The sequence below is a fragment of the Trachypithecus francoisi genome, unplaced genomic scaffold (genome assembly GCF_009764315.1).
Source record: "Trachypithecus francoisi isolate TF-2019V2 unplaced genomic scaffold, Tfra_2.0 Lachesis_group19, whole genome shotgun sequence".
NCBI classification, from domain to species: Eukaryota; Metazoa; Chordata; class Mammalia; order Primates; family Cercopithecidae; genus Trachypithecus; species Trachypithecus francoisi.
In genome coordinates this window covers 42,007,920-42,032,650 of record NW_022681464.1, presented here as the reverse complement: position 1 = coordinate 42,032,650, position 24,731 = coordinate 42,007,920, and the positions used below count along the sequence as shown (strand labels likewise).

General features: G+C 45.3%; 1 protein-coding gene across 1 annotated transcript; it reads right to left on the bottom strand.

Annotated features, from left to right (window-relative positions):
• Positions 1 to 1,821: 1,821 nt before the first annotated feature.
• On the bottom strand, positions 1,822 to 3,285 carry LRRC30 (leucine rich repeat containing 30). Its single transcript, XM_033177676.1, has one exon. The coding sequence runs from the start codon at positions 3,033 to 3,035 to the stop codon at positions 2,130 to 2,132; it is 906 nt and encodes a 301-aa protein (XP_033033567.1). The 5' UTR covers positions 3,036 to 3,285; the 3' UTR covers positions 1,822 to 2,129.
• Between the last annotated feature and the right edge of the window lie 21,446 nt (positions 3,286 to 24,731).

Sequence of the window (24,731 nt, the reverse complement as noted above, 5' to 3'; positions counted from 1 at the left end):
CTTGGCTGCAACAAGCTAACGTGGGGGAGGATTCTGGAGTGTGCCTGGGTGCACCTGGCAGTGATAGGCAGGTCCCCAGTTGCTGCTGGAGGGGGAATTCGGAGGAGACTTCCTTAGCTGCCTCCAAGTGACACTGGTAAGGTCTGTGTGCAGTGGTTCAACAGAAGACCTCATGCACAAATGTGCTAATGGAACTATGGTATCTGGTGATAACAGCAGAAATTGGCTTCCTTCTTTTATGGGTGGGAAAATTGAATTGGAGTCTGTTGGGAAAAATCACTTGCTCTATGAATAAGCTATATGGACCCCCTTTGAACAGCTTTTAGAAAAAGCAAGTATTTTTCACAGTAAAATTGCCTCAGCTCAGAACCTGAGAGTGAGCTAGCCACTGCCTCAATGCTTTGCTGTTCTTTCCAAATCAGGCAAGTGCAGAGGTGGGGAGGAATTAGGGTTTGACGGCTGCAGGGAATGAAGGGGTTGACTGATTTATCCCAGCTGTGCTCTTTGCTTACTGCTCTCTGGTTACCGAGACTTTGGAGCTCAGTCTAGTCTACGCCCTACAGTGTGTTATTCTTGCTGCAGCCCAATTTTTGTATGTTTCTTGAGCAGGGATCACATCTTGCTGCACATCATAGAAACCATGTGGGTCTGTCTCCTCCTCCAACCCGGGAGCTCCGTGGTAGGAGGAGCAGGTGTTGTTCTTCTCAGGTTTCCCGCCCAGTGTCCAGACTGGAAAAGGTGCTAATACATATAAGTTAAATTGAATTAAACTAAGAATACCGAGAAGTTACACAAGTCTTGGCAGCAACCCCAAATGCTAAGTCTTGGTATAGTTTGCTATAACTTTGTAGACAAATGTGCCAAGAAATCAGAACCACTGGCTCTTCATAGACCTGAAGGTGCTTGATTTTCTTCAGTGTCATATTTTCATTCTGATTCTTTAGTTCTAAATCAATATTAATGTCGTGTGGCTCTTGGCTGCTGCCATAGCAGTAAGGTCCGGTGACCTTTGGTGTCGGAACTCTGTCACTGCTTGCCTGGGTGTCTGTATGTCACTAACAGCTGTGTACTCTTAAAATAAAAAACAAGCTTCATGTTTTTATAGAGCCTTTTTCCCAAGGAGCTTTTAAATGTCATTAAACTTATTTTTTTTTAATGTTAACATGGGAAAGTCAATATTACCCTCCTCCAAATTGTAAAAGGGTAATTACTTTTTTGCATGACTTGTCTATGTCTTTCCCCCTCTTTGCTGCCTTTTGGTCATTGTTGGCCAAGTTATCCCATTTAGTAGTTTATCTCTGAGAGGGCAGATGTAGTCATGGAGAAGTGAAATTAGAATGGGATCATTTGATGATTGCCTAATGTCTAGCAAAGAAGTTCAAGGACATGACAATGAGTGGAAGATGACTGGGAAGTAAGGTTGAAATACACATTACATCAGTTCATATTTATTATCTGAAAGCCATCCTTCTACCCATTACTCACCACCAGACATAAGCATGAGTGGCTTGGTTATTCCTCTATAGCCGCATGAAAGAAAAATTCCTATGATTGTCCCCCAGAACTCAAGGGGAAAGCTCTGCCTGTCTGGGTCACTGGGGACAGAGCGCACTGTGGTTTGCCTTTTGGTCCCAAGTAATGCTTCATGGAGGCTGATGGAGGAATGTGTCTTGACGTTGCCATCTGGCCACAGGTTGCTGATTCAAGGGTAGAAACTATCTGAAACCAGGTTTCAGCACCTCATACTGTACTTGGCACACAGTACTTAGCAAATATTTGCCTTTTGAATTACATTGAATTCAGACCTGTTAGGTGTCCACTCTCCCGAGGGCTGAATCTCACTGCTCCTCAGAAGAACCAGAACTGTTAGTTCTCTTTGGGGAAAACCAACCCCTTCTTTCAACTTATGTTTAGGATGAGATGAACACGATAATCCAGAGGTTATTAAGAACATACAGAGTTAAAAGCAAACACCTCCTTAACATGGGTGTTCAACTTAGCAAATATTAACAAAAGCATTGCCAGACACTAAGGGTGAGAGTAGAAAGAAGTAGATGAGAGATGAGAGAAGTACCCCGGTTGACCGAGTCCAGGTGAGCTGCCTCCCATCCAGGCCTCCAGGACCCACGTCATGTGTGTTTTTTGTCCTTCAGGTAGCCGAACAGCATCTCCAGGCCCCCCTCCACCAGCTCCGGCAGAGGCTTGGATAAAGGGTTGTGGGAAATGTGGAGCCCTTTGTCCATGGGATTCCAGGCGATCCTCACCAGTCTACACAGCAGGTGGAGTTCGCCCGGGAGGGTCTGGATGTCGTTGTTGTTGAGGTTCAGCAGCTCCAGGCTGGTGACCAGGCAAAGCGACCTCGGGAAGGAGTGGATGTTGTTGCCCTCTGCGATGAAGATCTGAAGGCTGGTCAGGTGCTGGATGCTCTCAGCGATGTTTTCCAGGCGATTCGAGCCCACATGCAAGAAAATCAGCTCCTTCAGGGAGAACACACACATGGGGATGTGCGCGAAGACGTTGTGGCTGAGGTTCAGCTTCCTCAGTCTGGAGAGGTCAGCGAAGCACGCAGGGAGCTGGGACAGGCAGTTGTGCGACAAGCTCAGGACCTCCAGCTTTCGGCACAAGCTCAGCTCGGCCGGCACCTCGGTCAGGCAGTTCATGTTGACAAACAGGACCCTGAGGCACTGCAGGAGGCTCACTTCTCTGGGCAGGCTCTTCAGGCGGTTCCCGCACAAGTTCAGGACCACGATCCGGGTCAGTTTGCCCACCTCGGGAGGGAGAACCCGGAGCTGGTTGTGAGACAGATTGAGTTTCTGCACCTCGGACAAGCCCCACAGAAAGTCGGGGATGTCTGTCATTCCTCTGGTGACCAGGCTGAAGCTGACGTGGTGCATGCCCCGCTTCAGCAGAGACCGCGGGTCCCTTCCCGAGAGCAGGGCATCGTCCCACGGAGAAAACTTCTGTCTCCTCCCCGTGAATAGTACCCTCCTGGGGCCCTTATCCTTGGAACTGGCCCTTGACTGCCTGGCCCCCATTGTACCTTCCCTTCTAGTCACTCTCCGCTGCCACCTCCCAGGCAGGGACTGTGTCCTCTCAGCTGCTAAAAGCCAGGCTGTTGCAGGCAGGGAGCGTGCGTCCGGGTGAGAACCAACTTGTGACTAGGCGGTCCTAGCGTGGAGAAAGCTGCCCGGAGAGTCTCGATCAGGCCTTGCAGGTATCCGAGACAGGTCCCTGGGTGGCTGCAGGAGCTGGGCCTGTCCCCCAGGGTTTAGGTGTTTTTTCTCTGAGCAGCTGGGCTGTAATGATATACTTGTCCAGGAGACTGCTAAACTGCTCATTTCCCTCTGAATGCTACAAGGCAGCTGTCACTGTCACTCTGCCTGAGTTTTATTGACCGGGTACATGCAAACAGGTCACAGGAAGGCTGCATATAACTTTACTCTCTCAGCTTTTCTTGGGTGTCACAGTTGAGAAGGGTGATTAACAAGCCCATCTCTAAAAAGAAGTAAAGTGGAAAAACAGAGCAGGTCACACAAGCACCGGCTGGTGGCAGGATTGCGGGAGCTCAGCCAGACAACTTTACAGTGAACCTGGGCTCCATGCTAGCGACAGTTATGTCTCCAAAGCTGAGAATCTGCAGATGATATCGTAGGTCCCCGTTCCAAACCTCGATGAACTGTACTTTTGTGAAAACATGACAAAAGCAGCCCGGATACCTGGAATCGCCCAGGTCAAAGGTTTTTATCCTGTGCTTGTCAGAGGTGATTTAGGGAGAAGGCGGTTGGGAGGGATCTCAGCCCCTCACTCCCATTTCAGCCAGAGAAGCTCTGGGCTCATCTGTCTTGCAGAGACCTTCTGTATTTAGTAGGATGCGCTTTAAATGTTTGAACAGCCACTTGAGTGGCCACCTTAGTATGGTAAGCACTGGCCACGCATTGTCCTGGAAGGATATAATGAGGCCCCCCTCGCTACGCACCATTCTCTTTCTCTCTCTCTCTTCTCCTCCCTTTTTATTTATTTTTAATTTTTTATTTATTTCTTTTTCTTTCTTTCTTTCTTTTTTTTTTAATGGAGTTTTTGCTCTTGTCGCCCAGGCTGGAGTGCAGTGGCGTGATCTTGACTCACTGCAACCTCCACCTCCTGGGTTCAAGTGATTCTCCTGCCTCAGCCTCCCAAGTAGCTGGGATTACAGGCGCCCACCACCTCACCTGGTTAATTTTTGTATTTTTAGTAGAGACAGAGTTTCACCATGTTGGCCAGGATGGTCTTGACCTCCTGATTGAGGCGGGCGGACCTGCCTCGGCCTCCCTGTCTTTTTCTAGAATTAAAAGTTAACTTATACCTTAAGTTTGCTAAGTTCATTGTTGGTGTTATGGGCTGAACTATGTCCCCTCACCCTGCCCTCAAATTTCGTATGCTGAAATTGTAACCCCCAGTATCTCAGAAGGCACTGGGTTTGGCGATTGGCGAAAGGCTGAGGCAGGAGAATTGCTTAAACCCGGGAGGCGGAGGTTGCAGTGAGCCAAGATCACGCCATTGTACTCCAGCCTGACCAACAACAGCAAAACTCTGTGTCAAAACAAAACAAACAAACAAACAAAACATAGAAATCATCAGTTTTTGTGCCAGTCTCCTCCATTAGACTATAAATACATTTCTTAGGACTGGAGCTAAATCTTATTCATCACCGTTTGTTCTCCTTGAGCCTAGGACGTTGCCTCATATGTGGTACCTATTCAATGAGCCCTGGTTCCTCCCCACTGTATCCTCTTATTTATGAATCAAACCTACTCTATTTTGAGAGGCTTACTGACTCTCTATCCTATTATGTGACCCATATGACCAGAAACATAAATAAAATTGCCTTGCTTGTCAACTGGTATCAGACTTCTATTTATCCAAAATTACACTGCTGACATTATTCATTCGGGGAAAGAGAACCTACAAGCAAGGCCATTTTATCTCTTTGAAATCCTAATGTCAATAGCTCTTGCCTGTCACCAAACAAGATACAGAAATTATAGGACTGGTGCAACTCTAAGAAAGCATTGAGTCTACTTTTGCTGGCCAGCTGCATTTTATTAAATCATCTCAGCAAATTCAAATTTAGCTTTTTAAAGGCTGCTTCTAGAAAGACAGCCATTTTGTTATTTTGCATATTTTTCCTCTCGGGAAATCCATTTGCTGGGCTAACCCTAGCTTTCAGGTATCAGTTTTCCTTGCATCTTCCTATTTGTCTTCAATGGAGCTGGGTAACCAGTGAAGGCTTTTATAGTCCTGTTCATTCAGTCCTAATCCACCAAAGTACACTTCGTGCTTTACAGCACTGAAGGAAAGGCGAAATAAAAAGATGCTTTGATTAAAAGTCGAGAGAGTAATTAAATACCAATTCAGCCTTCTGCATATTAAGTTTATATCAGAAAGCAAGGTCATGAATTTAAGAGCAATGAGATTCTATATAATATCCATATACCAAAGTAGCAGAGCTTTATTAAAGATCAAGTCTCTTTTTAAGAAGTTTTAAATTATTGTGACATTTCAGGATAATAAATTGATAAATGGCTAAAAAATTAAAAAAAGCAAAGAAGAGACACTAAGTTCAGTCAAGTGAAATATCTGAGATCTAGGCCTCTCTGATAAAAAGTTTAAAATACGCATAGTGTGTATAAAATTTATCTGTTTAATAAATTATAAGTTTGAATCTTATTTAAAACTCCCCAAACTACTTACTATTGTTTTAATTTCAGATTTGTCTAGATTATGTTAACAAAAATAAATTTTCCCTCTTCATTGAATTGGTGAGGAAAAGTTAAAAAGAGTTGAGCCCTAGAGTAAGAGGAATTCCAAATTCAGTTTAAAATCCTTGGTTAAGAGTTGGACTTTGTCCACATACATCTGAGCCACTGGGGAATGTTTTCCAGCTTCTTTCTCACAGTGGATTCTGAGGGAACCCAGTCTTGGCTACAGCCCCTCTCATGGGAACTCCCCTGTGCATGCGGAAAATGTTGGTAGCATACATATCTGTGTCACTGGGACAGGCTTGCCCACCACTGTCCAACAGCAAACTCTGAGGGGGCCCATTCTCAACTCCAGCCCCTGTCACGGCAGTCAGGGAATGGTCCCATTGATCCAGGGATCTGCCAGGAATTTTGCTCCTGTCTGGGTCAATGGGACAGGTTTCTATACTTGGTCCCTGGCCAGCCTTCCCACACAGACTGGTTACCCTCCTTAAGTCTTCCCCAGGTCCATCCAAGCTGGGACACTGCAACAACCAACCTTGGAGTCTTTGTGAGACTTACAGTAAGCCTGGCCTTCTGGCTCCCTCTGGTGCTTAAATGGCTGCAGGAGTCACAGGCTCTGACAACGGTCAATCCACTTAGGTTTCTAGTCAGGCTCTCTAAAGGGTGGGCACAAATAAAGCTAGACTGCAAAGACCTGAATAAATAATTAACTCTTGAATGCACAGACATCAACGTACATCTACAATTATCAAGAACAGTCAGAGAATTATGACCTTACCTAATGGACAAAACAAGGCAGCAGTGACAGAATGTAAAGAGATAGAGATGTTTAATCTGACAGACGAGAAATTCAAAATAGTCATGGTAAGGAACCCATTAACTTCAAGAAAATACACAAAAAAATTCAGAATTTCATCAGATACATTTAACGGATAAATTGAGATAATAAAAAAACAGAAATTCTGGAGCTGAAAAACTACAAATGAATGAAAGGAAAAAAGCCAACAGAGAGCAATAAAAGATAAAGTAGAAACTGAGAAGTGATAAAGTAAAAGAAAGAATCAATGAGCTTGAAGACAGGCTATTTAAAAATATACAGTCATAAGAGAAAGAAGAAAAAGAAATGAAAAAATCAAGCTTATATAATCTGTGGAATCACATCAAAAAAGCAAGTATTTGGGTTATTGGAGTTCAAGAAGGAGCAAAAGACAAAAGGGTAGGAAGCTTATTCAAAGAAATAATTTAAAAAAAAGGGGGGGGGCCGGGCGCAGTGGCTCACGCCTGTGATGCTAGCACTTTGGGAGGCTGAGGCGGGTGGATCATGAGGTCAGGAGATCGAGACCATCCTGGCTAACATGGTGAACCCACGTCTCTACTAAAAATACAAAAAAATTAGCTGGGCGTGGTGGTAGGTGCCTATAGTCCCAGCTACTTGGGAGAGTGAGGCAGGAGAAGCATGAACCCAGAAGGCAGAGCTTGCAGTGAGCCGAGATTGCACCACTGCACTCCAGCCTGGGCGACAGAGTGAGACTCTGTCTCAAAAATAAATAAATAAATAAATAAATAAATAAATAAATAAAAGGCTGGGCGTGGTGGCTCACACCTGTAATCCTAGCACTTTGGGAGGCTGAGATGGGTGGATCACGAGGTCAAGAGATTGAGACCATCCTGGCCAACATGGTGAAACCCTGTCTCTACTAAAAATATAAAAATTAGCTGGGCATGGTGGCACGCGCCTATAGTCCCAGCTACACGGGAGGCTGAGGCAGAAGAATCACTTGAACCCAGGAGGTGGAGTTTGCAGTGAGCCGAGTTCACGCCACTGTACTCCAGCCTGGTGACGGAGCAAGACTCTGTAAAAAACAAACAAACAAACAAACAACAACAACAACAACAAAAAAAAAACCTTTTCAAACCTGAAGAAAGATATAAATATCCATGTAGAAAAGTCACCAATCAGGCCAGGTGTGGTGGCTCATGCCTGTGATCTCAGCAATTTGGGAGGCTATTGCGGGAAGTCAGGGACCCCAAATGGAGGGACCAGCTGAATCCATGGCAGAAGAACATAAATTGTTAAGATTTAATGAACATTTATTAGTTCCCCAAATTAATACTTGTATAATTTCTTATATCTATCTTTTTTTAGGCATCTGGAATGCCCAGGCATAGTTATGTGCTCTTTCAGAGGCCCCTGTTTTCTGTGTACACGAACATAGAAGAACCCAAACTTCATTCTCACTCGGAGGCGTTCTGATGAATTTCCATTCCAGGCAGAGGTGGATTTACTGTGAAGCTAACACAGCTTAAACTTTAGCACCCCTCACATGCCTGGGACACTCCCAAGGCACTAGATGAGGCCACAGTCTATGTTCACATCGAAAATAAACTGTGTAAAAGGTAGGCATTTTAGCTACAATCCACTTAGAATTCTCTCTGTCACACATCCCCTCGGTTTAGGTGGCATGAGAGTGGCCAAGCATTTTTGGGGTCTAGCCGAAGGTAACTTGAATAAGAAATACATCTTTTTTGGGTTAGGTAGGATGTATGTACGTGATTTGTGGTCATCTTCATGGATAGCGAAGTTTTTCTTGGCCATTCTGGTGTTAGAATATATTCCAGGACAATTATTATCACCCACCATGTATCTCAATTGGTGGCATAACATGAAGGTTCAAAACCAGAGGACATGTTGAGATACAAATGATTCCTATGGCTCCTAGCACTAGAAGCTAACTTGTGAAAAATTGTGCCGCTTGGCAGATGTTGTGGTGCATTGTTTGCAAAGCTGGCTGCAAAAACTACTTCCATACTGCACTGTCATTTGTTTGCAAAGTCTGCGGTGTCTTCCTTAAAAACCCCCTCTATTTCACCACACCTCAAATCTAGGCTAGAATTTGGGCTTGAATTGACCAACAGACCCCTGTGGAAGTGGTAGATTCCATTTTCTCCAGGTGAGTAATTTGCCTAGGGCATAAGAGGCCAGGTAGATTTATTTGTTCCTTATGGAAATAGGGTCTTGTTCTGTCACCCAGGCTGGAACGCAGTGGTGCCATTGGGCTCACTGTAACCACTGTAACTCCAGGGCTGAAGCAGTCCTCCTGCCTCAGCCCCCGAAGTAGCTGGGACTAAAATGTATGCCACCATGTCCGGGTCATTTTTTATTTTTTATTTGTATAGATGGGATGTTTTTTTTTTTTTTTTTTTTTTTTTTTTTTTTTTTTTGAGACGGAGTCTCGCTCTGTCGCCCAGGCTGGAGCGCAGTGGCCGGATCTCAGCTCACTGCAAGCTCCGCCTCCGGGTTTACGCCATTCTCCTGCCTCAGCCTCCCGAGTAGCTGGGACTACAGGCGCCCGCCACCTCGCCCGGCTAGTTTTTGTATTTTTAGTAGAGACGGGGTTTCACCGTGTTAGCCAGGATGGTCTCGATCTCCTGACCTCGTGATCCGCCCGTCTCGGCCTCCCAAAGTGCTGGGATTACAGGCTTGAGCCACCGCGCCCGGCCTAGATGGGATCTTTTTTTTTTTTTTTCTGAGGTGGAGTCTCGCCCTGTCGCCCAGGCTGGAATGCAGTGGCACAGTGGCATGATCTCGGCTCACGGCAACCTCCATCTCCCAGGTTCAAGTGATTCCCCTGCCTCAGCCTCCCAAGTAGCTGGGATTACAGGCATGTGCCACCGTGCCCGGCCTTTTTTTTTTTTTTGAGATGGAGTCTCACTCTGTCGCCAGGCTGGAGTGCAGTGGCACGATCTCCGTTCACTGTAACCTCTGCCTCCCAGGTTCAGGTGATTCTCCTGCCTCAGCCTCCCGAGTAGCTGGAACTACAGGTGCCCACCACCATCCCCAGCTAATTTTTGTATTTTTAGTAGAGACGGGGTTTCACCATGTTGTCCAGGAGGGTCTTGATCTCTTGACCTTGTGATCTGTCTGCCTCAGCTTCCCAAAGTGCTGGGATTACAGGTGTGAGCCACAGCACGAGGCTGAGATGGGATCTTACTATGTTACCTGGTCTCAAGTTATCCTCCCACCTCAGCCTCCCAAAAAGATGGGATTATATGTATGCGCCACTGCATCTAACCATGAACAGGTAGCTTTTACACCCACCCTATTTCTGCCATGTGAAGAAGCACAAGCTAGCTTCCTCAAGGATGAGAGGCCGTAAGGAAAGGGCTGCCCAGCTGACAGCCCACACCAACTACCAGATATGTAAATGAGCCCATGTGAGCTCGTTCAGCCCCTTGTGAGCCACCAGATGGCTGCAGCTTCATGGTAATCACAGATGACACCAGCAGAACCACCCAGTGGAGACCAGTCCAACTGGCTTATCCACAGAATCACGACAAAACAAAATTGTTGTTTAAAGCCACTAAATTTGGGAGTCGATGTTACACAGTGATAGATAACTGATACAAACATGAAAAGTTGGAAGCGGTGGAGAACATGAAAAGTTCTCACCACACCTAGTCAAATAGACTATCTCTTCTGTCAGGAGTGCAATAATGCAGCATATCCAATTGTAAATGAATCATACATTTTCCTTTATTGCCTGGCTTGCTTCGTCTCTTTTTTCTCCCCAGGCAATGACATATTTTTGATAAAACTCAAATAAGCCTTATTTTATTTTATTTTTTTTGAGACAGGTTTTAACTCTTGTTGCCCAGGCTGGAGTGCAGTGGCGCAATATTGGCTCAGGGCAACCTCTGCCTCCTGGGTTCAAGCAATTCTCCTGCCTCAGCCTCCCGAGTAGCTGGGACTACAGACATGCACTACCACACACCTGGTTAATTTTTGTATTTTTAGTAGAGACGAGGTTTCACCATGTTGGCCAGGCTGATCTCAAACTCGTGATCTGCCTGCCTCCGGCTCCCAAAGTGCTAGGATTACAGGGGTGAGCCACCGCACCCTACCTTAAATAAACCTTTTAAATTTGGAAAGATGCTTTGAAAAGTTTCAGTATAAGTGAAAGTTACATGTCTCAATACAAGTAAGAAGTTAGACATTCCTGATTTGAATTCAAAGGAGTACCTTCTTTTGCCATCCTTGACTTTATTTGCTTAAGTTCATTTAAGTAAAAAAAAATGACTGAAGGATTTTCTAGAGAAAAGGAGTCTAAAAAGAAATTACAATTAAATGCAATGTGTGATCCCTGATTGAACCTTAGACCAGAAAAAAATTATTTTTATTTTACTATAGGGACATTAGTGAGATAATTCTGAAATTTATGTAATATGTGGGATTAGTAATAGTATTGCATCATGTTAATTTTATACTTTGAAGATTGTACTATGGTTATACAAGAGAAAAATCATTTTTTTAAAAAAGAGGAAATACACATTGTATCATTTAAGGGCAAAGGGGCATTATATCTTAGTCTCAAGTGTAAAAATATATATTTGTTTTTTGTTGCCGTTGTTGTTGTTGTTGTTGTTGTTTTGAGACAGAGTCTCACTCTGTCACCCAGGCTGGAGTGCAGTGGTGCTATCTCAGCTCACTGCAACCTCCACCTCCTGGGTTCAAGTGATTCTCCTGCCTCAGCCTTCCAAGTAGCTGGGATTACAGGCATGTGCCACCATGCCTGGCTAGTTTTTGTATTTTTAGTAGAGATCAGGTTTCACATATTGGCCAGGCTGCTCTCGAACTCCTGACCTCAGGTGATCCGCCCTCCTCGGCCTCCCAAAGTGCAGGGATTACAGGCATGAGCCATTGCGCCCAGCCACATATTTGTTAAATATCATATATATATAACAGAATAGTAAAGCCAATGAGGAATGAGGGAAAATGTTATCATTTGGAAACACTAAGTCAAGAATATATGGAACTCAACCATTTTGCAACTTTTCTGAGTCTAAAATTATTTCAAATTAAAGTATTAATTTAAAAAATATTTTTGAGGCTGGGCGCAGTGGCTCACGCCTGTAATCCCAGCACTTTGGGAGGCCGAGGCGGACAGATCACGAGGTCGGGAGATCCAGACCATTCTGGCTAACACGGTGAAACCCCGTCTCTACTAAAAATAAAAAAAATTAGCCAGGCCCTGGTGGTGGGTGCCTGTAGTCCCAGCTACTCGGGAGGCTGAGGCAGGAGAATGGCGTGAACCCGAGAGGCGGAGCTTGCAGTAAGCCGAGGTCGTGCCACTGCACTCCAGCCTGGGGGACAGAGCGAGACCTTGTCTCAAAAAAAAAAAAAAAAAAAGAGAGAGAAAAGAAGCGCTGTGTGTTGCGACACCTGGAAGGGAAGAGCGTAGTTGAACAGAGCAGTCAGAAAGAAAGAATGAAACCTCTCAGCCTCTGCTAGAACATGCTGGGTTTGCCTTTACTCACCAGTCTTGAACCAGAGACCCCAGGAGAGGAGAATTTCAGTGTTGGCAGAAGGACTCTGAGGGCCATCTCAGCTAAGCCCTCTGTTTTATAGCTGAGGGGTCTGGGGATTCCAGGAGTTAAGTGAATCACTCAAGCTCAAACAGGCCGTGACGGGCAAAGCCGGATCAAGTCTCTGGCTCCTCATCCAGTGCGTTCTGCGCACCTGATCTTCAAGCTCTCAGAAGTGCTACCTGTCCGTCCCTGCATGTGGGATTGGGGGAGGCTTGAAGGCAGTGTATGGAGACAGGGGAGGCCCATGGGGCAGAACCTGTCACGAAAGGTGAATTCAAGTCAAGCACTCATAGGAAAAAGAAACTATGAATTTGTTTCCTCTGTTTTTATCATTCTCCTTAAACAACACGATGCTGTTGCTTTAAAATGTAGTATTTAAAAAAAGTGGGGAAGGGGAGAAAATATTAAAAAAACCTAGAAAAAATATGTGAAAGTGACTCAGCAGAGCCCAGAGAAAAGAAGAGGAGGAGGAGGGGAGCAGAAGAGGAGGCTGTTTCATGTTGGCATCAAAATCTGGGCCACATTTCTCCTCTGTAACTTGGAACGGCTAATTTGCTTAGCAGGGGAGCTGTATCGTTAAGCAGAAAAGTTTACTGGTAAAATCTCAGGCTAGCAAGTTGAGCAGCAGAGCCAGAGCCCACAGCTGGCCACACGGGGGCGCTGCCTGCCAGAGTCCTCAGGGGTTTGTTTCCTGGGACAACTGGCATTGCCTTATCACTCATGTCCCAGACGCCTTCCCACATGTCCTCACCTGAAACAAGGTGGAGGCAGAGGTCTCTGTCACCGACAGTGGCTCAGGGCAGTGTGAACTTCTCCTTCCTCATCTACCATCTCCCTCTCACGATGTTTGTCCCCAAAGAACTTGTACTGGCTTTTAGTAAAAAGGCTGCCGGAGAGGTGGAAATGGGAGAGTTAAGGTTGAGATGTGGGAGAATGTATTTTACATATAAATGGGGAAAGTTTTCTTTTAAAAGAAGATTATCCGCAGGACACGGTGGCTCATGCCTGTAATCCCAGCATTTTGGGAGGCCAAGGCAGGCGGATCATGAGGTCAGGAGTTCGAGACCAGTCTGGTCAATATGGTGAAACCCCATCTCTACTATAAAATATTCAAAAATTAGCCAGGCGTGGTGGTGTGTGCCTGCAGTCCCAGCTACTAAGGAGGCTGAAGCAGGAGAACTGCTTGAACCCAGGAGGTGGAGGTTGCAGTGAGTGGAGATCGTGCCACTGCCCTCCAGCCTGGGTGACAGAGTGAGACTCCATCTCAAAAAAAAAAAAAAAAGTGGGGGGCTGGGAGCGGTGGCTCATGCTTGTAATCCTAGCACTTTGGGAGGCCAAGGCGGGCGGATCACGAAGTCAGGAGATCGAGACCATCCTGGCTAATACGGTGAAACCTCGTCTCTACTGAAAATACAAAAAATTAGCCAGGTGTGGTGGCAGGCCCCTGTAGTCCCAGCTACTTGGGAAGCTGGGGCAGGGGAATCACTTGAACCTAGGAGGCGGAGGTTGCAGTGAGTCGAGATCACACCACTGCACTCCAGCCTGGGCAACAGAGCAAGACTCCATCTCAAAAATAAAAAAGAATATCTTAGACATCACATTTCTGTTTCTTTTACTCCTCTTTAAAAAAATCCATACAAGTGCTCATATGTCCTGCCTTCCCCTTTGAGAATTATTTCTGTATAAATTGATTCCTAAGGATCAAAAAGGAAACTGCCTTTTTCAAACACAATGGGAGAGAAGAGGCTTAGCCAGGAAGGCGCTGGTCCTCCATTCCTGGAACCTGGATTTGCTCTCTGCAAATGGGAGGATGGTAAGGGTTCTGCATGCCTTTAGCATCGAGTCTGGCACATAAGATGCACTCAAAACATGAAGCTGCCATCATGTTCATTGTCTTTCTTCTCCCTTTCCACAGAAAAATATACAGGTACATATCACCTCTTTTTCCTCTAATTAAATGAAATCAGGGCAAGCACTATGGAAATCAAGAAGCCTATTTAAAAAATTAGACAGTCGGTGTCACAGGAGTTGAATCTGTTTGCCTTCTCTTACTCTCGCTTTGTGATCTGCTTGTGAGCTAAATGCCTGGTGTTTCTATTTCTCTCTTATTCAAGCTGTCATGACTGCTATGGGGGGAGGCGCCAAGTTCTGAGCTCTGCCCCTAAGCAGCAGCCAGGAGGAAGCAGCAGGGTAGGTGGACAATTGAGGATGCAATTTGAATTTAGGAGGGCTGAGCAGACTTTTTGCAGTGTAGTGATTTTTATTAACTGATTTCCAGGCTTAGCATAATCCCAGGAATGACATTTTGCAGGTTTAATGCTTTCAGCAGTTTTATCAACTGGCTAGATTACCCTCAATGACACAATAAAACTCTTATGTTTACTGAAAGTTTATAAGACACTGAGCCCTGGGCATTCTTCCAAAGACTAGAAAAGACAGTGAAAGTGAATGGAATAGAAACATAGATGGAGGGAGAAAGATAGAGACAGAGATGGAAAGAGAGAGACAGAGATAGAGAGAAGGAAAGGAAAGGGGAGGGTGGGAGGGAAGGTGGAAGGAAGGAAGGAAGGAAGAGAGGGAGGGAGGGAGGGAGGCAGAGAGAGAGGGAAGGAAGGAAATATGGAAAGAACATAGAGTTTGCTGACTGAATGAGAGTAGGGTCTGGGAGGAACTGGAGAAGGTTATGGTCTTTGAAAGACCTTGTAGGAGTATGACAACATTTAGAATCAAGCTGACATAGCATCATCTTTTTAGAAGCATATTCAGGAAAGATTTTGTTTTCAGCAACTTAACAAACACCATTTAAAATGGGCTAACCACAGTCAAGTCCTTACATATAAAGTCCTGCCAAAATGTTTCACAGCCATCCTTTTGGAGCCAAGTAAATTATTTTTAACTAGTAGACTCTAAAGACTCTCTGAAGTAAGTCATCAAACAGAAGTCTGTGTTTTTCCACTGTTGATTCTAATGTCATAATTCAGAACAGTTGAAATGTCTAAACATCCACAAAGAACATACAATGAAGCTTTGCAAAAATCTAGCACGTTAAGCCAGAAGGAATCTCCAATCTCTGGTTTACTGCCTCTGAATTCATAGATCATTGAACTGAGACCCCGAGCTGTTGGGTGCTGCCCCCAGACACACACAGCCGTGGACAAGCCAGGGCTGAACTGAACCCCCACGTCAGCCTCCTGCCTCAGCAGCATTTCACCCCACTCCACCCTTTCCTGAAAACACTTTAAAGTAACCCTCTTCTCAGGGACATTTTATTTCAAGTGGAATCAAATCTTCAGAATGAAAGGGATGATGCTCTAAATGGCTGACTTCAGGCTTTAGTCATAGGGAGAAATAGTCCGGACATCAGTGTGGCCTCCCTTGTGCCTCTGATATCACCCCATGAAGAAAGGTGTTTGCCTGCTCTCCCTACAAGTTAGATTAACTTTGGGAGAGAAAAGGGAGAAGCAGGGTGGTGTGCAGAATCCTGGTTTGTATGTGGAGCCTCTTAGCCCTCTTTCTCCTCACAGGAATGGGAAGGAGACCCTGGAGGAAGGGCACCATCATGACATTGGGTGCTGGATGGAGAACGCCCTCTGCAGTGGGGAGACTTGGCTTTGAGGCCAGCTCCCGAGTAGTCACACCATTCTCCTGCCTGAGCCTCCCGAGTAGCTGGGACTACAGGTGCCCGCCACCACGCCCGGCTAACTTTTTTGTATTTTTAGTAGAGATGGGGTTTCACAGTGTTCACCAGGATGGTCTCGATCTCCTGCTCTTGTGATCCACCTGCCTCGGCCTCCCAAAGTGCTGGGATTACAGGCGTGAGCCGCCGTGCCCGGCCATACTTATTTCTTAAATTATCATTGCAGCATTTTAAGCTGTATTATTATTAATAATTATTCAATGATTTACTGTAAATTAGTGCAACCCTACGGGGGGAAATGGGAATGTCAGTGTGAAGTGTTCAATCCCTGCTCATAATCTGAATATTTTGCACCAGAATTGGAATGGAATTTTTGAGAAATGCTAACAGATTGGCACCTTGTATCTGTCTGGGGTGTGTTTGTGTGTGTGTGTGCGTTTGCATGCACACACTTGTGCTTCATATAAAAAAGATGCTGGTATTTTGCCTCAGGAGTCAGGGAGTAATGATAACGGTGTTCTGTGACAGCTGGAATCAAATGTGAATGTGCAGCTGCTCATCAGAAAGCTGCTGCAGCCTCCAGAATAAAGAGGAAAGTGCTTCACCAGGCCCCATGCCAGCTAGTCCCTCCATTCCCCTGAGGTCTCTGCTCTTCCACTCTCTGCTAGCTATGGCCAGTTCTCCCAGGGAGCTCGCCCCGCTTAACCTCAGCCACCTGGAAAGCCTTCACCTCCCACCTCCCCTCTGCCCTGGTAACACTCATGAACCCCATACGTAGGTCTCCCCTTAGACATGGATGCTTGCATTCTCAGTTGGATTTCTCTAACTTTGTGATCTTTCTAGAGCCTCAAGTGCCAAGTAAAGGCTAAATATATTTTAGAAATTACCCATCATGAGCTATTTGGGTTTGGATGAAAAGTTGTAATGTTTTGAGTAGTTGACCTGAATACTTTGGGTATTTGACTTTTGTTTTAATCATTATTTAGTAATGTCAGTTTTTTAGTGTTCTTCATGGACTGTTTTTTAACCAGTTAAGAGTTTTTGGCCAGGCACAGTGGCTCACACCTGTAATACCAGCACTTTGGGAGGCCGAGGTGGGTGGATCACCTGAGGTCAGGAGTTCGAGACTAGCCTGGTCAACATGGTGAAACCCGGTCTCTACTAAAAAAAAAAAAGAAATAGCCGGAATGGTGGCAGGCGCCTGTAATCCCAGCTACTCAGGAGGCTGAGGCAGGAGAATCGCTTGAACCTGGGATGCAGAGGTTGCAGTGAGCCGAGATCGTGCCACTGCACTCCAGCCTGGGCAACAGGAGTGAAACTCTGTCCAAAAAAAAATCACTGGGGTGGGAAACAGAGGTTAGAAATCCAAAGCCATGATTTTTTAAATGTATGGAATGGAAATGAGAAAGAAAATGCATAAATATATAGCAGCAGATGATGTAAAGCTAGAGATTAGAATGATGGAGAGGAGGTACAGGAGAACTAGCTGAGGAAAAGAAGTCTGTGCAGTTACTGTGTTTCCGCTGGACGGATTTCACTGGAGTATATGCTATCTACGAAACAGTGGCTACTCCGTATGCTAAACAACTCCTTTGAACAGTGGTCTGATCTGTTCTGTTAGATTCTGTACAAGATCAGCGGCTGGCTTGAGATCTGTGTGGCCTTAGGTCACGAAGGTGCTCCTCATTTTTGACCTCTTGTGCCCTCAGAATTCCTGAGAAGCAAACACTTTTCACAAATTAGTGAGAGGCTACGTGAGATAAAAGAAATGGGAGGGAAGGTGGAAAGCAGTGGTACAGGAGACGTGACAGATTACCTGCTTCATTGTAGGTAGGTAGCAAGGATAGCAACCTTTTCTTTTATAGCTTCTGAGTTTTCAATCATACTTTTTGTATAATTTCATTCTCTTTGTGGAAGCCATAACAGTTTTCCCCATGTTTCTTCAAATATATAGTACATTGCATTTTCATTTTAACCTTTTAAACCTTCACTTTTTTTTTTTTTTTTTTGAGACAGGGTTTCGCTCTGTCACCCAGGCTGAAGTGCAGTGGCACAATCTCAGCTCACTGCAGCCTCGATCTCCCAGGTTCAAGCAATTCTCCTGCCTCAGCCTCTCAAGTAGCTGAGATTACAGGCACCTGCCACCACACCCGGCTAATTTTTGCACCTTTAGTAGAGGCAGAGTTTTGCCATGTTGGCCAGGGTGGTCTGGAATTCCTGACCTCAAGTAATCCACCTGCCTCAGCCTCCCAAAATGCTGGGATTACAGGCATGAGCCACTGTGCCTAGCCTACATTTTTCACTCAATTGAAATCTGTTTATTATTTATTTATTTGAGACAGGGCCTCATTCTGTCTCCCAGGCTGGAGTGCAGTGACGTGATCATGGCTCATTGCAGCCTCAACTTCCTGGACTCAAGTCATCCTCCCACCTCAGCCTCCTGAGTAGCTGGGACTACAGGTGCATGCCACCACGTCCAGCTAGTTTTTTCAATTTTTAGTAGAGATGAGGTTTTACTGTGTTTTCCAGCCTGGTCTCAAGTTTCTGTGCTAAAGCAATCTTACCACCTTGGCCTCCCAAAGTACTGGGATTACAGCTGTGAGCCACCACACCCTGCCTGAAACGTTTATTTTTAAACAGATTTTATGGCGTGAGGTAAGAATTCAACTTAGTATTTTTTTTCCAAGTAACTATTTATCCCAACATAATTTGTTAAATAGAAAACACTTTCCTCCTAACTCAAAATGACCTAGGCTTTTAAAATCTGTTAGTGTTCCTCCTTGGGAAACATCCATGCTGACAAAATTTTCAGACCACCTTGCCTCCTATGTCTGGTTGCTGTTTGGGGTCAGGTAGGAGATGTTAACTAGAATGGAATGGTCTGGAGTAAATTTCAGGACACTGTGCCAAGGGAGAGGAGAGTCATGCAGAGTAACTCGATGTCCCCATGCTTTGTTTGGTTGTGGGTTTTTTGTTTTGTTTTGTTTTGTTTTTTTGAGATGGAGTCTCGCTCTGTTGCCCAGACTGGAGTGCAGTGGCGCAAACTCGGCTCACTGCAAGCTCCACCTCCCGGGTTCACACCATTCTCCTGCTTCAGCCTCTCGTGTAGCTGGGACTACAGGTGCCCGCCACCATGCCCGGCTAATTTTTGTGTGTGTGTGTTGTGTTTTTAGTAGAGACGGGGTTTCACCGTGTTAGCCAGGATGGGCTCCATCTCCTGACTTCGTGATCCGCCCACCTCAGCCTCCCAAAGTGCTGGGATTACAGGTGTGAGCCACTGTGCCTGGCCTTTTTTTTTTTTTTTTAATAGGGTCTCTGTCACCCAGGCTGGAGGGCAGTGATATGACCACAGCTTTCTGCAGCCTTGATCTCCATCCAGGTCTTAAGCAATCCTCCCACCAAGAGGTGAACCCCGCTGGGCTTCTGGGTTGGGTGGGGACTTGGGGAACTTTTCTGTCTAGCTAAAGGATTGTAAACACACCAATCAGCGCTCTGTGTCTAGCTAAATGTTTGTAAACGCACCAATCAGCACTCTGTAAAAACGAACCAATCAGCGCTCTGTAAAATGGACCAATCAGCAGGCGAAGGACGTGGGCAGGGCCAAATAAGGGAATAAAAGCTGGCCTCCCGGGAGCCAACAGCAACAACCCGTTGGGGTCCATGTAAACGCTGTGGGAGCTTTGTTCTTTTGCTCTTTGCAATAAATCTTGATGCTGCTTGCTCTTGGGGTCAGCACTACCTTTATGAACTGCAACACTGCAAAGGTCTGCAGCTTCACTCCCGAAGCCAGTGAGACCACCAACCCACCAGAAGGAAGACACTCTGAACACATCTGAACACCTGAAGGAACAAACTCCGGACACACCATCTTTAAGAACTGTAACAGTCGCATCGAGGGTCCGTGGCTTCATTCTTGAAGTAAGCGAGACCAAGAACCCACTGGAAGGAACCACTTCCAGACACACCCTTCAGCCCTTGAGTAACTGGGACTACAGGCATGTGCCACCATGCCCAGCTATTTTTGAACGGGTTTTTTTTTTTTTTTTTTTGTAGAGATGGGGTCTTGCTATGTTGACCAGGCTAATTTTGAATTCCTGATCTCAAGCAATCCTCCTGCCTTGGCCAGTGCTGGAATTACAGGCATGAGCCATTGTGCCCAGCCACCCCTGCTTTGAATTCAACATGTGTCTGATTATTTTCCATTTTTGCATTGCTGTTCCAATACTGGAAGAAAACTTGGCTGCATTGCACATATTGATAATGTTGCTGAGACACCAGGGGTTCAGCCGAGGTCCTTGTTGCTTGCCACACAGAAAGTCAATCACTGAGACGATGAGTACTGCCAAGGAAGACGGCTTTCAGCAGGTGCTGCAACCAAAGAGATGGGAGTTCAGTGTCAAATCCATCTCCCTGCCTGACTAAAACTGGGGTTTATTTAGCAGGGAAGAAATGTAACAACGTGTACGAAAACAGGAACTAGGGAGGGCCAATGAAGCAACCATGATGAGTGAGAGGTCCAGCCCATCACCATGCCTGGCTAATTTTTTGCATTTTTAGTAGAGACGGGGTCGTTGATACATTTTTGTGAGGCTTCAGTTCTTTGAAACTTTTTTGAGAGGCCTAAAGGTCCTGTGCTGAAGAAAGAACTCAGATAAAACAAATACAGGTTTCAAGCTTGACTAGCAGAAGGGTCACTTTTTATGTTTATCCAAAAGAACTGTCTCTGGGACTACTGGGTCAGTTTGAACAGTATGTTATTAAAAAGTGTGTATATTGGCTGGGCGCAATGGCTTACGCCTTTAATCCCAGCACTTTGGGAGGCCAAGGTGGGTGGACCACCAGAGGTCGGGAGTTCGAGACCAGCCTGACCAACACGGAGAAAACTTGTCTCCACTAAAAATACAGAGTTAGCTGGGTATGGTGGTGCATGCCTATAATCTCAGCTATTCGGGAGGCTAAGGCAGGAGAATCGCTTGAACCCGGGAGGCGGAGGTTGCGGTGAGCCAAGATGGCGCCATTGCACCCCAGCCTGGGTAACAAGAGTGAAACTCCGTCGCAAAAAAAAAAAACAAACAAACAGTGTGTGTGTATATATATACTTGTGTGAGTCTTATATATATTATTTGGCTATCCACATGTAATTTTTGCCTTATAGGCTAGCTTTAGACTTTGATTCCCATTTAAAATGTGACTCAACAATGCTATGGTCTGACTAGTTGTGTCCCACCAAAATTTGTATGCTGAAATCATAACCCCCAAGATGATGGTATTAGGAGGTGGGGCTCTTGGGGGGCGGGTGTTTAGGTCATGAAGATGGAGTCCTCACGAATGGATTCATGCCCTTATAAAAGAGGCCCAAGGGAGTTGATTGGCCCCTTCCACCATGTGAGGTCCCCTAGATGGTGCCATCTGTGAGGAGGAACCCCCCACCCCAGACACCCAATCTGTTAGCACCTTGCTCTCAAACTTTCCAACCTCCAGAACTGTGAGAAATAAATTTCTGTTGTTTATAAGGTACCAGTCTAAAGTATCATCTTATAGCAGGATAAACGGAGTAAGACATACAGTATAATAGAAGGAGTGGGGCCAGGCACGGTGGCTCACACCTGGAATACCAGCACTTTAGGAGGCTGAGGTGGGCAGATCACGAGGTCAAGAGATCGAGACCATCCTGACCAACATAGTGAAATCCTGTCTCTACTAAAAATACAAAAATAGCTGGGTGTGGTGACGTGCACCTCTAGTCCCAGCTACTCGGGAGGCTGAGGCAGGAGAATAGCTTGAACCCGGGAGGTGGAGGTTGCAGTGAGCCAAGATCACGCCACTGCACTCCATTCTGGTGACAGAGAGAGACTCCATCTCAAAAAAAAAAAAAAAGAGCAGCAGCAGCAGTGAGTATGTTTGACATGGTCTGGCAGCATTAAGGGTGGCTTCTATTGGAAGTGGCAGTAAGCTGATGTTAGAGATTTAGCCATATTGGAAGTAATAGGCTGATGGGAGAGATTTAGCCAGGTGAGGACTGAAGGCAAAATTGAAACGAGGGAATACATTGTGTGCAAGAAGTTGGAAAAGCCCAGTATGGCTGGAGCAGATAAATAATAAGGATGATCATTAACAGAACAACAGCTATGTCTTCTGTGTTTATTCCCACCCAGGGCCTTTGGGAACTTTGTCTCTTTTCACATGCTCTTTGTTTAAATATAGTTATTTCCATTTTGCCAAAATGGAGTCCAGTACTTAAAGAAACAAATAATTTGTCTTAGATGGCATAGGTATTTACTACAGAGTATTTTCTTTTTAATGGTGAAATTAAGAGTATTTTCTTTCTAATGGTGAAATTAAGAATCCTTCTGTGAAATTCTAAAAGAAATTGTGACATAGTTAAAGTTATTTTGGCTTTGTCCCAGATTTCTTTTTTTTTTTTTAACTGTGGGCAAGTGACTTTACTTCTCTGCACCTCTGTTTTCTTGCAAGCAGAGCCAATGTTTGGATAAAGGTTAGATTCTGTGAGTGTAAACGTGATGCCAACAGAGGCCGTGATCGTGCGAGCAGAGAGCTCTACCAAGAATGCTCCCTCTTGCACTCTCATACTTCAGTCTCCCCTGGGCACGTTTCTTATTTCTTGGCTTGGCTCCTGTGACATAGACACCATCCTTCTTTCACCTTATTTTCCTACTAAACCACTGGGCCATTAGGACTCTAAGGCTGGCTCAAATTTGTACCCCTCGCTCCAACTCACTTTTCCTGCCCACACCACTGAGCAAGCAGCTGTGGCCAGGCTGTCCTGCCCCTCTTCCTGCCCAGTTCCATGTCTGCGTGTTGGGGTCCATTCTCTTTGGTAATTGCCGCTATAGGTTCTCCATTCTCCTCAACACTTAGCTTCCTTAGGCTTCCAGAACTAGATTGATTTTCTTCACTGCCTGGAAACTCATTTTCCTTGCATTTCCCCATTTCCTCCTGCCCCTGCGGAGTGGCCTGCTGAAACTCTCATTCCTCACATAAGTGCCCTTCTCTCCATGTCTCTCACTTCCAATTTCACTGTCAGCACTGCACACATGACTCTGAAAAAGCAACCAAGCCCCTCCTGCCTGCTGTCTAAAGCTTCGAGACCACATTTTCAGCTCTCAGTTTTGGACATCCACTTGGACTTCATTGAAGCATTTCAAAGTGAATATAGTTAATGTTGAACTGTTTTCCTCTTCTCTTTAAGCCCAGATTTCCTTTTTTAAAAAATTATCACTCTACCAGGAAGGAACCCTGGCTATGAACCATTCTTAACTCTTTTCCCTCCCTCTTCCTCCATCCAATCCATCACCAGAACATTCTTTTTCTAAATTCTTTCTCCCTCCCTCTCTTCTTCTCTCCTTCTTTCCCTCCCTTCCACTTTCTTTTTTGTTGTTGTTGTTTTTATTTATTTATTTATTTTGAGACAGAGTCTGTGCCCAGGCCAGAGTGCAGTGGCACGATCTCAGCTCACTGCAACCTCCACCTCCTGGGTTCGAGCAATTCTCCTGCCTCAGCCTCCAGAGTAGCTGGGACTGCAGGAGTGCACAACCATGCCCAGCTAATTTTTGTATTTTTAGTAGAGATGGCATTTCACCATGTTGGCCAAGATGGTCTCAATCTCTTGACCTCATGATCCTCCTGCCTTGGCCTCCCAAAGTGCTGGGATTACAGGCATGAGCCACTGCGTCTGCATCTGGTTTCTCTTTCTTTTCTTTCCCTTTCTTTCTTGCTTGCTTCTTTCTTTCTTCTTTCTTTCTTTCTTTCTTTCTTTCTTTCTTTCTTTCTTTCTTTTCTTTCTTTCTTTCTTTCATTTCTCTCTCTCCTTCCTTCCTTCCTTCCTCTTTCTTTCTCTTGCTCTCTGTGTCTTTCCTGTCATTCCCTCAGCAAACTGGTTCAGACATCCTTGTTATCTCATGCTGGGGCCTTTGCTGTTGTCTCCTGTCTGATTGCCTTCCCACTGGTACTTGGGCTATTCAATTAATTATTCAGAGAGCTGCCAACTTAACATGAATAAATCTTGAAAGCATTGTGTTAAGTGAAAGAACACAGACACAAGAGACTACATACTGTACAGTTCCATTTATCCTAGAAAAGGAAAGGCTACCGTGATGGAGAGAAGGTTAGTGACTGCTGTTACCCAGGTGTGGGGGAAAAAGACTGACTCTAAAGGGGCACAAAGGAACATTTTGGGTGAGCAAAATGTTTTCTATCATGATTGTAGTGGTGATTACACGATCATATACATTTGTCAAACAAAACTCATGAACAATTGGTGAATTTTATTAAATGTATGCGTGATTCATAGCTAAGTATATATGCGTGTGTGTGTGTGTGTGTGTGTGTGTGTGTTTGTATAAACGTGGGACTCTGTGCCTCACACCCCCAGGAGACATTAATTCACTTTTGCCTATGCTGCGTATACTTTGTTGAGTGTAACAGTTTTTACTGCAGTGACCACAATAACACAATACACATCCCTGCCTCCCACATTCTCTCACTTGTGCCCTACTCCAGGTGCCCTCTGGAGGGCAGAATTTGACATCTTCCTGAACAACTTGGAAACGGTTGCAGCCAAGCTCTGTGGGGAATATGACAAGATGATCTAGCTCTTTCTCTGGTGAGTCTATTTAGGAAGTGTTAACATATGAATAGCTTGGAAGTTCAGAAAACAGCTCAAAATGATCCCTGTTTCCCACCCCCAGCCCCCACCTATTAAGCCTACTCATGTCAAGGTCCAGCTCCACTGTCACCTTCTCCTTAAAGCCTTCTTTAGTCATTCATGGTGATCTGCTCTTGCTAGTCTGAGCTCTGATGCAGAAGTGATGGAGAAAATTTATTCCACCAGAATTCCCATTTGGAAAATCACTGAAAAGAATACTTTGAGAATCTTGGATTGAAAATGAGACTCAGCCGGGCACGGTGGCTCACGCCTGTAATCCCAGCACTTTGGGAGGCTGAGGCGAGTGGATCACGAGGTCAAG